Source organism: Bubalus kerabau, chromosome 1 (assembly GCF_029407905.1).
Source record: "Bubalus kerabau isolate K-KA32 ecotype Philippines breed swamp buffalo chromosome 1, PCC_UOA_SB_1v2, whole genome shotgun sequence".
Taxonomy (NCBI): Eukaryota; Metazoa; Chordata; class Mammalia; order Artiodactyla; family Bovidae; genus Bubalus; species Bubalus kerabau.
Genome location: NC_073624.1, coordinates 74,150,554 through 74,166,497, shown reverse-complemented (window position 1 = coordinate 74,166,497; position 15,944 = coordinate 74,150,554). Strand labels below are relative to the sequence as shown.

Genomic DNA, 15,944 nt, shown 5'->3' with positions numbered 1-15,944 from the left:
ATTTACCAGGGAATATTCTAGGCACTGGGCTATTCAGGGTATGGAACATTAGCTTCCCTAATAAACAATGGCAAAATCTTAGTGGCCTATTACAGTAAAAGTTTATTTCCCTCTACATAAAGGCCAATGAAGATGTTCCTGGATGAAGAGCTCTCCTGAGTGGATCTCTTCCAAGTATGACTCAGGAACCAAGACTCTTTCCATACTGTGATGCCATCATGTTCAACATATACCTCTGATGTCACCTCAGAAGGGGAAGTGAGATGTGGGAAAGCTTATTGGATACTTAATCCACTTAGCCCAGAAATGACATATACTCCACTGGGAGAATTAGTCATATGTCCCCACACAGATGCAAAGGGGCTGGAAACTGTAATCTCTGGCTGAGGAGCCACTTCCCAGCAACAACTCTACACCATGAAAGGGGACGATAAATCTTCGGTCGTTAGTTAAGCATTTCGATCACAGCTGGAGAACAGAACAAAGACTCCCAATCTCATTGCATTTTTGTTTATTGACTAATTATCTCACACCAGATACGAAATTTATAAAGGTGAATAAGACATGATTCTTGCCTTGAAAAAAAGTCATAGACTTGGAGAGAAAGAGGGATCCACACAAATAATTATAGCAGATAATAAATGCTATAGTAAATGTAAATACAAGATCCAGTGTTTGTACAGCGGAAGGGATGATGAATTTCTAGGGAGGTGTTAAGGAAGACTATATTTAATTGGGGGGGTGATGCCTGAGCTGAGCCTTAAAAGATAGAATCTTGCCAGACAGATGGAGAAGTAGGGGAGGATGCTAAGTGGAGAAAACAAAGGTTTGCATCATATAATGGGGCAGAGCCTTTTTCCTGATAAAGTTATGGTATCAAGGGCAAGAGGGAAGAGGAAAACACTTGTATTTACAATGGTAAAACAGCTTCTTGCTTCACATATAAATTTGGAATAACGTAAGTTTCTTAATCGGGCTTCCTTGGTGGCTCAGCAGTAAAGAATCTGCCTGCCATTGCAGGAGATACAAGAGATGCAGGTTCAATCCCTAGATTGTGAAGATCCTCTGGAGATGGAAATAGCAACCCACTCCAGTATTCTTGACTGGAGAATCCCATTGACAGAGGGGCCTAGTGGGCTACGGTCCATGGAGTTGCAAAGAGTCAGACACGACTTAGCAGCTGAACAACAATAAGAAGTTTACTAATTACAGCAGCTTTCATTTCAATGAGCACTGCTTTGGAATAATGTTCTCTACAGGAGGACAAGTGTAATCTATGACCTGAGCAAGATGGCAAGTGCCAGAATATATTATATAGAGTACCTAGAGCAGACAACACAGAGATGGTGATACTTAAGGAGGCAGAAATCAGGAGAAAAAACACTGAATGACAAATTATCTCTCCTCTCAAAGTCTTTGTCAGGTAGAATAAAACAAACAAATAATGGTAAAAATGATGAATTGGGTTGATCTAATAACTATGTATCACACTCCTTATGTTGCAGAGAATATAGTTTTCAAATCACCCACAGAAGAGTTACAAAAATTAAACACCAACTAGGCCCCAAGATAAAAATCTAGTAAGTACAGAACAATAAACTTAGTAAAAAAGTAATAAGGTCACATTCTTTGACCACCAAAGCAATGAAACTGAAAATTACTAAACAAAAGTAGCAAGTAGAAAGTTTGGAAGTTCAAAAAAACACTTTCCTAAATAATCAGTGTGTCCAAAAGAAAATCAAAATGGCAGCTACTTAAAATATGATTTAAAAAAATCTCGGATTCAGTTAAAGCTTTGATGAAGGAAATTTATGGTTTTAAATGCTTTAATTGCAAATCAGAAGGAATGAAAGCACAAAGTTTAAGTCTATGACATAATGATTATACATGAAATCCAAGAAAACCAATTGAAAATTATTAAAAGTAAAGAGAGATAAATCTTCACTCAGATTTATCTGCTCCAGCACCTCAGTGCTTTGCCACCAGGCCCCACTGCTTCCTGGTCTCTAGTCTGTAAAAGGTAAATGAAGGGCTATGTCTCCTCTAACTGCTTCCACACAATCCCATGAGATTGTTACAGAGGAGGTTGCCTGATTTTCCAGGCCAACCTTGAATACGATCCAGTAAAAGAATGAGTTAAAAAATAAATAAAAGTGAAGAGAATGGTATTCACAAGCATTTGTCATTGTTCTCTTCTAAGTTAATCTCTCTTAATGATAATCAAATGTGAAATGTCACTCCTTATTAAAAGCTATAGAAAAACTAAACACTAGCCATTAGCATTATTAGGTTGTTCTCTTAAAAGTGTTCTCTTTAAGGCAGAAAGCAGTGAGATGCTTTGAACAAAGTAAAGAAAGGTGAATTTGACAAAATTTAAAATATATTAGCTTATATCTAAATATCAAGAGTTCTTTAGCACACCATCTGGATCTAAATTTAACCTCGGTAGCCCTTCTCAGCTAAATATGCAAAGAAATTCATGTGAATTTGTATAACAGACCAACCAGCTAAGAGTCTATGAGAGAAGGAATTGTATCCCCTCTGCTCAGAGGTAGAGTATCAGCATCTGGCATGTAGTATGCTTAATAAATATATGTTGAATGATGCCCAAAGACAGACTTCAATATTCTTACAGAGATATATATTTTATTTCCTGGCTCTTCACTGTTAAGAGAACCTCAAAAATAAGAAATCTAAAATAACAAATTGATTTGTAGGAGTGAAATGATATTGTCAACATATTCTCACATTTATAAGATCTGAAATGCTTTCCTTATTAATATTTCTTGAGAAAGGCTTACTATGTTAGGCAGATTGTCTCATTTGCTAATAAGCTTTCAAAATTCTAGTTCTATATTCAAATTCCCCACTTTCCTTAATTTAGTGACCACTGTTAACAGCCCACTCTATTTTTCACCACCCATATGTTTTTGCCTCAAGCTTTAACTGATTATATTCTTTGATTTCCTTTCCCTGGTGTAGACTCCTTTTCAACTACAGATCTTAAAAGCGACACTAGCTGCTTTTTGTTCCTTGGAGCTTTTGAGGGCTTTTTTTTTTTTCTCTCTCTCTCTTTCAGGATAATTATATTCTGTTGTGCCTTTTATTATCGTGTCTTTTAGGATCTCCTAACCTTGTACACTCTTGGACTTTATTTAATAGTGAGCTCTCTCCTCCACTCTCCACACTAAACCATGCTCATTAGGTTTCTTAATCCTCCATAATTTGCTTTCATGAAATCTTATACCTTTGAGTTGCTGTGCTCTATGAGCCCATTTCCTCAGTACTGCTATTCCAAGCAGTCCAGAATCAACAACCACTAAACATAAGCTTATTCACTTTCTCAGCCAACATGACTCTACAGGAAAAAAAAAAAAAGTCTTTGTTTTGAATGTTTATGGACCATGAAACTATACCATTTAACTTGGTATTTCATTTTCTCACCCAAACACTGCCTGAGAAGGTGAGGACCACAAAATGTAAGACTCTGGGAAGTCCTTACCATACAGTTCCATACAGTTTTTAACTTATAGGTTTCATGTTCTTCTTGGTCAAAAAACTATTTTAATAGAACAGAAATAACAATATCCTGATGTTATGTAGTAGCTAGTAAATTCTAACTATATCTTTTCCTCATACCCAGAATTCAGGAGATGAGAAAAAACATCTTTTTCCAGTTATTCTGCAAGAGCTCTGCTTTTCCAAACGGGTTGTTTTTTAAAAGACATGCTCACGTCACTGAAATTTGACTACACAGCCAACTTTGATCTTTTCAGCAATGCATTCTTTGCTTTGTCCTCCATTCTGCTCATCACTGGCACCTTTGCTGATAGGTATGTACGGAAAGGCCAAGAGAGCGTATAGTCTGGGTTTTGTTTTAACTTCCTAAGGACTTTGGTTAAATTTTTAAAAACCGACAACAACACACAAAACAAAACCCAACCAAACTTGGTAGTGAACTGAAAGAGTTAATGAAGTTTCCAAAGGTGCCTAGCTTATTCAAGCAAAGTTTACACTTCAGCCCTGCGCACGTTAACTTGTGATTCTCCCCATCCAGATGATAGAAAGCAAAGCCAGTAAGTTCTTTATTTAATTGGTTTGCATCCACACACTGACCTCCAGGGCTCTGTTTACATAGCCTATCACGCAATATGCTCCACAGTTCTCTGCCTCTTTCAAAAGCATGTTTCTCCTGAGATTTGATATATGGCTTTCATGTTTAATCACTACACTAAACTCAATGTTCTGCTTCCTCCAGCATCAACTAACTTCCCTTCTTGGGAGGTGGGGAGAAGAGCACTGCCTCTTGCTACTTCTGAACATAAAAGGAAGTCTGTTTTACTCTATTAGTAAAATCACCAACTACTCAGGATCATAGACAAGTAACATTAGTACATTAAATAGGAAATAGTATTAAAATGGAACCCTTAAAACTGCTTTAGAAACAAGGTAGGCTGATTGTTCTCAATTGGCAAAGCTCACCTTTAGGTCATTGGGTTATAAACAGAAATGGAGGTTAAACAGGATACAACTCGGTACATAGAGGACACAGCTAGAAGGTAGCTAAAGTTTGCATCCAATTAGTCTTGAGAACAGAACAATTCTGGGGTTCTCAGATTAGAATTAATTCAGCACCTTCTGATTTTTTCTTAACCTTCACCACATGAATAGAACTTCCAAAATCTCCAACTGAATGTGGACACGGTAATGTCAAGATCCTTTCCATAAGAAATCGTATGTGACTCAAATTTCTGAGATAAATGAAAACCTCAGAAAAATAACTGACTTATTTCAATAAGTCAACACAATTTATAATTTCCAGGTTTTAAAAATCACATGAAATGTATTTCACTTTAAGATAATTCAAGCAAAAAAAGAAAACTGAAACAAAAGGCAAAGTATTGATAACAGTAAAAGCTAGATGATGAATGCGTATGTGCTTACTATACTATACCCTCTACTTTTATATACAGTTGAAACTTTTTCATTTAAAAATTTTTTAAACTTTAAAAGTGCAAAGTTGTTTGTGAATCTGCTTTCGTAGAAAAAATCTATACAACTTTGATAAGAAAAAATTAAAACACTTCTTAGGCTGATCATTTTGGTATATATTTAAAAAGTGACATTTTTCACCATGTTCTGACAATGAAAACTTTCCTTCCTTCCTTCTGAATCTCACTCTACAGCCTGAAACTCATTTATACAAACTGCAAATACGCAGTAAGCTGCATAAATTGGGTGCTTTACTTGAAGGACCCAAATAAACTGTACACACACACGCACACACACACACATATATATATATATATATATTTTTTTTTTTTTTACTTTGAAACTCTTTCCTTTATGGCTAGTCATTGACCACACTATTTATTTTTTTAAGAGCTTTTCTTTTTCTTAGTAAGATCAGCATCTTCCTTCATTTAAAAATCTTACTTTGTCAGGAACACTGTTACAGTTGTATACAACATTGAACAGAGCTAGTTTACTTTCTGTATTTGATGAACAATAGAGAACCTGAACCTATTAAAGTCATATATTTAATTGTTTCAACATGCTACCTTATTCTAACCAAGGTTCGCATGCTATAGAATGTCAAAGAATACATTTATAGCTTTCTTTGTCATGATTCCTTTTGATATTAAGCTAAAAGAATTTATAAGAAAAAAGAATTACCTGATTCTTAACTTGAAACCATCTGAATTCTTTCCACGACATATTTAGATTCAAAATTAAAAGAAAAAATAAACATTTAATCATATTCCCTGTAAGATTTTTTCAGAGCACAAAACTTTGGAGCTTTCAGAGACAGGCAGATGTTGTGCATGAAACATGTTTAAAAAAAATTAAGACTTAGAAAAAATAAGAATCATGAACAAAATCTTTGGTCACAAGAGTGAAAGATGTGTGCCTGTACAGATGTTATAACTATTTTCATGATAAATACTAACCTTCACTACAGGAATTTAGCAGCACACTTTAATTTGGATTTGAAAATTTAACATAAATTTTCTAACTTTGACAATAGCTGCCTAATATTTCAGTTTTATACACTATTTCCAGGTTTTGCCTTCAAAATGAACCTAGTGGACTTTTTCATTTTTAAAAGTTATATTCCAGATCCTGTAGGCTAAAACCAGTTTTTGACTTGATTTTTAAGGAATTTGACCATAATAAATGGGATTTTTAGTAAATATTTGATGGCTGATTGGCAATGATAAAAAGGCAGTTTTATGTAAAAATTAATCCTCACTTTTTTCCATTTCTCTTTTATTATATTTGAATATTTAAACTATTTAAAAATGACAAAGACTTTTTACCCTATTTTGAATATTTTACCCTATTTTACTCCTATGAATCAATTAAAAAAAAAAGTCAAAAGAATGGATACCATGCCACCATGCCTTTAGTCTCCACATCATCAACACTGTAAACCAGAAATGTTTACCTTCTATTATCACTGTCACATGTGACTCAGAAGCCCAAGAGCACACAGAATGGAAAGATTTCTGATATCACAGTTCTTAAATTGGGTGAAATTGTTAACTCACACGTACAGATGTCATATTTAAAGGGTCTCACACCAAGTTGAACAAATTCATTAAGCCATACAGTAAAAGATACAGTTTTTGAAGAAGAAAAACATATCAGCTCCTTAACATCACTATCAAAAAGTACAGTCCTCGGTTCCTTTGTGAACATAACAAACAAAAACTTTTAAGTTAAAACATACTGGAACTCAAACCAGAGTAAGAATGTTACTTTTAAATTCAATGAGTTATATATTTTTCTGCAAATTATTTTCTTCTGGAATTGAAAATTAATGTTTATTTATCTATTAATACTTCGATAAAAGGCATAATTCCTTTGTACTGAACATGAGGTAATTTTTGTCCTTTAATCATAAACACCATCAGAAACTCTGGAGCACGGAAATCTCAGCTAGTGACATGAGTACACGGTCAAGTGTAAGGATTATATAGCTATATTCATGCTTAATGAGAAGAAAACATCCAATGAGGCTGATATGCCACTGTTTGTGAGAATGTAAACTTTGTCTTGACAGAGCCAAAACAATGACTTAAGGTGACCTTCATTTTCCATCACCCATATCCCTGGCAAAACAAATTTTAAAAAATGAATAAGTTATAGACAAGTTTCTATTTCTACTGGCTAAAACCCTTTACAGTTTGCTGGATTAAATGTATCCTATTACCCATATGTGATGACAAGTCACTTGCAGAGAACCTTCAAATTATTCAGGATTTTTGTCCACTGAGAGAATAACATTCTGTTTTTAGCAATGAGTATCTATGACCTTCACCTTTGCTTTTAAAATGAAACTCTGCAGATATAGAGCCTTTAGTACTTATTTCAGAACCATCGAGAATCCCAAAGTGAACGTCTTAATAACTTACGATTCCAAACAGTCAATAGTCCTGCTTTGAGGTGGGGTTCATGTTTTGAAAAGAGACTGCCTAGTCTGTTTAAAATCAAAATGGTTCTTGATCTGATGAATTACTCCTCAGAGAATAATGTAAATAAAATATACTCAGAATAACATTATTAATATAAACATACCTGAACCGGAGTCAAATTTGGTTTCTGACCTGCAAAGGGAAAGAAATTTTTTACAATATAAAACTTGCTTATTAAACAGTAACTTAAGAAGGGGGAAAGATGTAATAGTTACAGATTTCAGTACATTGGTCAACAAGTAAGATAGCTTTTTAAAATGTAAATACGTATTTATTTTAACCATTTTAAGTGCATGTATAACCTTAGGTCCTCTAAACATGTATATATCCATAGAGATGGCACAGTATGGAAAAGACATTAACTTTTCAGCATTTTTTTGAGAGAGAAAGAGACTAAATTTTGTAAAACAAACAAAAAAAAAAGGCAGCTAACCTTTACAGATTAACTTTTCAGTAATATATAAAGCAACTTAAAAAACTCTCAAATTTTAAATTATCCTTTTTACTTATTATTAAAGATTTTCAATTATTCAAAATCAAGTAATTTTTCACTAAGTTCTTCACAGAGTAAATGAACCTAGTAACCCCATACATTTAATAAGAAGGAGAAAAAAAAATCTGAGCCCTTGTGGGAACATGATGTTTCAGATATAGGTTAATACTGGTTGTAAATTCAGAAGCCTTTGAAGCTCTCAGTCTGGCTGTGGGAAAACTTCTGTTGGGTAATTACTCTCAAGATGCTGCTGATGTGCTGTCAAGCAGAATTAACCCTGTGACTAGGCCTATCTACACAAGCTACTATAAGACAGCATTGTCTATATCTAGCTCTCAAACCAATTAGTGGGCATGCTCCAGTTGGATTTATATCACACATTAACAATCAATAGTATATATGTTCACAGCTGCCACAGCAAGATACAAGAACCGACCAGCAGGAGTCCTGTTAAAGGATGTTACATTGACAGAGAAGTTTTTTTTTTTTTTTTTTTTTTTCCTGGGGAAATGTAGTTAACTAAGTGGGAAAGGAGATTTCTTTGAAATTACGCCAGGGTACCAAAGCACTTTTGGAAGTGGTGGCTTTCTTTACCTAAATTAGCTTCAAGAAAAGTCATCAAAGGAGGAAAGGGGAAAGGATAAGCAAGAAACAGGTTCCTTTGACATAAAAATTCGTTTTCTCAAGTATTCCCAAATAAAGTTTCAGCTGAGGCTTCAACAAAGTCAATAATCATAAACACAAAAAAAGGATTATTACAACCATGGTTATCAACAGCCACGGCTGTAATCCAGGCTCGTACCTGTCTCAAACCCTGGCCCCACTGTCGTCCTCAGCTCGATCCTTTTCTCAGGTGCCCCTGATTCCTGTTTCAGGTGCAAACCTTCTTTTACCTTTTGTCCTCTCCTCTTCTGGAAAGCCTGGCGTCATGCCCACTTCTTTGTTTCCCACATCTCTGGGCATAACTCTAAACGGCAACACTCACCACACATTGTCCTGCTGGTCTCCTTGCCTGTCTTCTCCACTAGACTATGCCTTGCTAGAGTCCTCGGCCACAGCATCGGCCTAGTGCCTGGTGCGTATGCCTATAACGGGAAATGTCTGTATGTCAACAAATGTCTATAAAGGGAAATCCCTGCCTCCCCATGCATCCTGTGTAAGAGGTGCTCCTCCTGCTAACATTACCTACACTCATGTCCGAAAGGGCACTCTGTCATCTCCCCTGAAACCAGACTAGAGCAATTGCTCCTTCTTCCTGTTAAATCTTCAATATCTGAGTCTCCCCAGGTTCCTCCTCCCTTATGTATAGAAGAGCTCCAGAATTAACTTAAAACCCTCCTTCAAACCTGTGTCATACTCTTGTTATCCCTTTTTCTTCCTGGCTTTACAAGCGAGTATACTGAGAGGATAGACTCTAACCTTTACTGCACATCTTCCTTTCCTGACCTCCCAACATAGTTACTCTGTGAACCACGAGGATCTGTCCTTGCTAAGTTTTCTCAATGGCTTCCTAATACCTAACCCAACAGCCCTGTTACAGTCCCCACTTTACTAAGCCTCTCTCCCACTAAAATCCTGCCTGAACATTGTGCTGTGACCTCAAATGCCACACGTACTAAACTGAATTCATTTTCTTTTCCCTCAAATATAATTCTCCTGCTATATTTCCTATCCTTTTGAGCCAGAAATGATGATGCTATTCTAGTTTTCTTCTGTACCCCCAGTATCTAACTAGTCACCCAAACCTGTTGATTGTACTACCTTCCCCCTCCTCTCTATCCTCATTTTTACCACCTTTAGGCCTATCTAGGGCTTCCCTGGTGCCTCAGAAGGTAAAGAATCTATCTGTCATGTGGGAGACCAGAGTTTGATCCCTGGGTCAGGAAGATCCCCTGGAGAAGAGAAAAGCAACCCACTCCAGTATTCTTGCCTGAAGAATTCCATGGACAGAGGAGTTTTGCCAGCTATAGTCCATCGGGTTGCAAACAGTCGGACATGACTGAGCAACTAACACTTTGGCTCAGTCATCTCATAACCAGTATCCCGCCTCTCTTCCAACCCATCATCTAATCAGCTGCCAGGTGTTTTCCAAATATTAATCTGATCACATTATCACCACCACCCAACAACTGTGCAGAATTTTTCCAAACTTAAATCACAAGTTGACCCATGAGTGGATTATACAATTAATTTAGTGGATTATGACTAGTATTTTTTTTTTAATGAAGTAGAACAGAGATAGATGCATCCCATATTGAGAGCATATGCAGTTTTGTATAACTTTTAGGTAGAAGTGCATGCATTTGTGTGTGTATGTGTGTGTTTTCACGCATATGCATACTAGCCAGTTACTAGCCTTACAAACAGAGAAGGCAATGGCACCCCATCCAGTACTCTTGCCTGGAAAATCTCATGGACAGAGGAGCCTGGTAGGCTGCAGTCCATGGGGCCACTAAGTCGGACACGACGGAGCGACTTCACTTTCACTTTTCACTTTCATGCACTGGAGAAGGAAATGGCAACCCGCTCCAGTGTTCTTGCCTGGAGAATCCCAGGGACGGTGGAGCCTGGTGGGCTGCCATCATGGGGTCGCACAGAGTCAGACACGACTGAAGCGACTTAGCAGTAGCAGTAGCAGCCTTATAAATGAGCAAAGAACATCTGCTCTGGCCTTCCTCTGGCTGCACTCTCCTCTCCACCAGGCAAGGAGTCTCTTATTCCCCTGGAAGCTCCAAGTACCAAAGTCCTCAGCATTTTCGGCCCAGATTGCCCTGAGCTGACTTCCTCATCCTATGTGGATCTTTTACAGTCAACTTGTGCTACTACTGTGTGTGTGTCTCCAGCTCAAGCAGAGGCCAAAGGCTGCTCCTTGAAGGATGGAGTTTGAACCTGAGGGCAGAAGGAAGGGGAAACAAAGAGGGCAGAGCAAAATGCTTTTCCTATTCTTCCACATTCCTGCTCAGAGAATTCTTCATTCAAACCCTCCTGTGGAAGTGGAGAGCTGGGAGAATCAAGAAGCCAGGGGTTACACCTTAGGCCAGACTGTCACAGTCTTGATGGCCTTGGAACTGGGGGCCTGGCTGGTGGGAATGGAGAGTGGGGAGGAGTATAGACCCTGTGGCAGAAATGAAAGAGTCTCTCCCTCAAAGAAGAAGAAAAGAAAGGTTTTTCTCTTACGGATTGCATAACCATTGGAAGAGAAGGTTAAGGGAAGCTTCTCCTCCCCTCCCACTTGGCTTGGTTACCATTACCTCTGCATTTCCCCAGGCTGAATAACAGTCTTTTGGTGGAAGACAAGTTTATTTAAAATCTGCTCTCTCCTAGGGCTTCCCTGCCAGTCCAGTGGTTAAAAACCCGCACTTCCATTGCTGAGGCACAGGTTCAATCCCTGGTCAGGGAACTAAGATCCTACATGTCCCATAGCTATAAAATAAATAAATAAAAATAAACTTAATAAAATAAAGTTTGCACTGTTTTCAATTACTTGATATCAGTGATTCTACACACCATTTTCACTGTTTTTGTTACAAGGTTTATCTGTCAAGGTAGGTTAGCAAACTTTTCTAACAGTTTATTGCCTTGACTTATAACTTTTAAATAATTAGCTGTATTGTATCCCCACTTGTTCTCCTGCCCAGGCCCTGCATATGTTGGGGCCAGGCCTAGTAATGAGCCATCATGTAGAAAAGTATGTCTTACAATGGGTCACAGACAAAAACATTGAAAAACGACTGACCTAAGGACACCAAATTCACCCTCCTCTGCATGGGGTATAAGGGGCCCACCATGATCTGGTTCTCCTGTCCCACCTGTAATCCTGCCTCAAATCCACCTCTAAACTGTAGCCTTCACTCTCACCGAATCCAACAATTGCCGTACTATTTCACAGCCTTCATCCAGTATCCTCAGTTTAGAATACCTTTCCTCCAGCTCATCACTGACAAATGTTTACTCCATAGACTTGCCTCAGTCCCGGCAGCAGCCTGCCTGCCTCCGTCTCCTCCTAGAGGTTCTTGCTTACCTTCAGTAACTCCATGGTTTGGGTCCTGGCATAGCAAACTGCGCCCCTCCCCACCGCCCCCTGCTATGTGGCACTGACACCAAGCCCAGCAGGGTCTCTTCACGTTCCCAGCACTGAGCACAGCATCTGGTATTTAACAGTTATTAAATAGGTGTAGCAGGGGACTTCTCTGGTGGTCCAGTGGTTAGGACTCCATACTTCCACTGCAGGGACGCTGGTTTGATCCCTGGTCAGGGAACTAAGATCTGCTATGCCAAAAAAAAAATTGTTGAACTGAATAAAAATGAAAATACAACATATCAACTTTAAAAATTATATGGGAAAAGTGACAATTTTTTAAATGTGTAGCAGGAATTAACACTTGAACAAATGAATCTGTAAATTAACAGAGGACCAAAAACAAGATATAGTAACCAAAAACTCTATAAAATGCCTCATTTGCAATACGAAAAATCATGTCAAGAACTGTTATCCCCAGACCATTTTATCTCCTTCAGAGAAAGCTAGTCAACATGCAAAAAACACACATAATGTACAGAAACATTTTCACAAACTAATTAATGACTTTAAGTATCAGCTTAAAAAAATACTTTCAGAATTCTCAGGCACAGTACTGCACCTTCAAAAAGCCACAACTAGGACTTCCCTGGTGGTTCAATGGCTAAGACTTGAACTCCCAATGCAGTGGGCCTGGGTTCAATCCCTGGTCAGGGAATTAGATCCCACATTCCAAAACTTAAGATTCCGAGTTCCATAACTAAGACTGGACACAGCCAAATAAATAAATAAAAATAAATATTTTTAAAAATCCACAACTATTCTAATAATAATTAAAATATGATAATAAAAGTGACCACTATCAGTTTTGGGGTTAGAGAAAACTGGTTCTATGGTATAAGTTAATTTAATTTCTATTGAATTTTACATATACACATACATACACAGAGAAACAAAGCACTCCTCTATCATACTATGGACTCTGATCACCTCTATTCATAAATCCTCTTTAAGAAAGTAAATAAAATATAAACTGTGACATTGTACAGGAGACAGGTATCAAGACCATCCCCAAGAAAAAGAAATGCAAAAAAGCAAAATGGCTGTCTGAGGAGGCCTTACAAAGAGCTACAAAAAGAAGAGAAGTGAAAGGCAAACGAAAAAAGGAAAGATATACCCATTTGAATGCAGCGTTCCAAAGAATAGCAAGGAAAGATAAACCTTCCTCAGTGCTCAGTACAAAGAAACAGAGGAAAACAAAAGACTGGGAAAGACTAGAGATCTCTTAATGAAAATTAGAGATACCAAGGGACCATTTCATGCAAAGATGGGCTTGATAAAGGACAGAAATGGTATGGACCTAACAGAAGCAGAAGATATTAAGAAGAGGTGGCAAGAATACACAGAAGAACTATACAAAAAAGATCTTTATGACCCAGATAATCACGATGGTGTGATCACTCACCTTGAGCCAGACATCCTGGAATGTGAAGTCAAGTGGGCCTCAGGAAATATCACTATGAACAAAGCTAGTCGAGGTGATAGAATTCCAGTTGAGCTATTTAAGATGATGCTGTGAAAGTGCTGCACTCAATATGTCAACAAATTTGGAAAACTCAGCAGTGGCCACAGGACTGGAAAAGGTCCATTTTCATTTCAATCCCAAAGAAAGGCAATGCCAAAGAATGCTAAAATTACCACAGAATTGCACTCATCTCACACGCTAGTAAAGTAATGCTCAAAATTCCCCAAGCCAGGCTTCAACAGTACATGAACCGTGAACTCTCAGATGTTCAAGCTGGTTTTAGAAAAGGTAGAGGAACAAGAGATCAAATTGCCAACATCCTCTGGATCATGGAAAAAGCAAGGGAGTTCCAGAAAAACATCTATTTCTGCTTTATTGACTATGCTAAAGGCTTTGACTGTGTGGATCACAACAAACTGTGGAAAATTCTTCAAGAGATGGGAATATCAGACCACCTGACCTGCCTCTTGAGAAATCTGTATGCAGGTCAGGAAGCAACAGTTAGAACTGGACATGGAACAACAGACTGGTTCCAAATAGGAAAAGGAGTATGTCAAGGCTGTATATTGTCACCCTGCTTATTTAACTTATATGCAGAGTACTTCATGAGAAACGCTGGACTGGATGAAGCACAAGCTGGAATCAAAACTGCTGGGAGAAATATCAATAACCTCAGATAGATGACACCACCCTTATGGCAGAAAGCAAAGAACTAAAGAGCTTCTTGATAAAAGTGAAAGAGGAGAGTGAAAATGTTGGCTTAAAACACAAAATTCAGAAAACTAAGATCATGGCATCTGGTCTCATCATTTCACAGCAAATAGACGGGGAAACAGTGGAAACAGTGACAGACTTTATTTTCTTGGGCTCCAAAATCACTGAAGATGGTGACTGCAGCCATGAAATTAAAAGATGCTTACTCCTTGGCAGAAAAGTTCATATTCAAAAGCAGAGACATTATTTTGCCAACAAAGGTCTGTCTAGTCAAAGCTATGTTTTTTCCAGTAGTCATGTACAGATGTAAGAGTTGGACTATAAAGAAACTTGAGTGCAGAAGAATTGATGCTTTTGAACTGTGGTGTTGGAGAAGACTCTTGAGAGTCCCTTGGACTGCAAGGAGAGCCAACCAATCCATCCTAAAGGAGACCAGTCCTGAATATTTATTGGAAGGACAGATGCTGAAGCTGAAACTCCAATACTTTGGCTATCTGATGCAAAGAACTGACTCATTTAAAAAGACCCTGATGCTGGGAAAGATTGAAGGTGGGAGGAGAAGGGTACAACAGCAAATGAGATGGTTGGATGGCATCACCGACTCAATGGACATGAATTTGAGTAAACTCCAGGAGTTGGTGATGGACAGGGAGGCCAGGGGTGCTGTGATTCATGGGGTCGCAAAGAGTCAGACACGACTGAGTGACTGAACTGACTGACTGAAAATATAGATAGGAACAAAGAAAAGTGTGAAAAGGCAAGTGTGAAAAAAGAACTCACATAAATACATATAATACAGGAAAGACAAAGAGGGGTGTTCATTCATTCATTCCAAACACATTCCTTATGTGCTTATTTTCATTCATATACTATCCTGCATGGTAGGAATACAAAGATATATAAAGTAAGGTTGTATGAGGTATAAGATACATGAATATAATCGTGTCTCCACAGAGACACATTTCACTCCTTGATTATATACTTATATCTAAGCTTAAAGCTATTCAACCAGTTCTTTTGGCAACTGCAGAAAGACGGTGAATATAGCCCCAACGTTGCTATCGTCCAGTATCCATTCTCCCCTTTATTATTTTGGAAATAGAATCTCTGAATTTTAGATGGGCATATGGCTACTGAGGCAAGACAATTTTTCTACACTATTTCCCACTTCTCTTATAGCTAGTTTTGACCATGGAACTAAGTTCGTGTCAAAAGGATGCAAGGAGAAGCATTATGAGTTATGCCATTGAAGCGAAATTCTGCACTTCTTCCCACTGGCAGAAGCATCGATTGTTTCCTGGAGCTAAAGCAGCCATTCCTAGATCATGAGAGAGAGGCGGATAGTGGGGCACCGGCCTTTGGCTGATGGTACACACTCTGGCAGCACCATGTCAATCCCAAATGATTACCGTGTTTAAGCTATTCTTATTTTGGAGTCTTGTCAGAGCAGTTATAATAGTACCACACTAAAAAAAAAAAAAAGGCTTACACTAAAACTTTTGAATTTTTAAACCTAAAATGTTTTAAATGAATTTTAAAACCATAAAAGGCAGATGCTAGAAAAATTTAAGTATCATTATCGTTTTTTAAATAATTAAAATATATAACATATGCATTCTTTTGATAATAAAGTTGTAGATTTTCAAAAGAAGGCAGTTTTAGTCATAGATCAGAGCTCTATAGTCCTGAACAAGTTTATAAAACAACTGTTCTCTA

The 15,944-nt window shown here is 37.7% G+C and overlaps 1 protein-coding gene across 5 annotated transcripts in view; it reads right to left on the bottom strand.

Annotated features, from left to right (window-relative positions):
* Positions 1 to 15,944, bottom strand: part of MSRB3 (methionine sulfoxide reductase B3) — a 181,585-nt gene that overhangs the window by 69,835 nt on the left and 95,806 nt on the right. For all 5 annotated transcript variants that reach the window (XM_055579747.1, XM_055579757.1, XM_055579751.1 and 2 more), the window contains one exon: positions 7,582 to 7,610. In XM_055579747.1, coding sequence (XP_055435722.1) covers positions 7,582 to 7,610 — 29 coding nt within the window. The remainder of the gene's footprint in view (positions 1 to 7,581; positions 7,611 to 15,944) is intronic.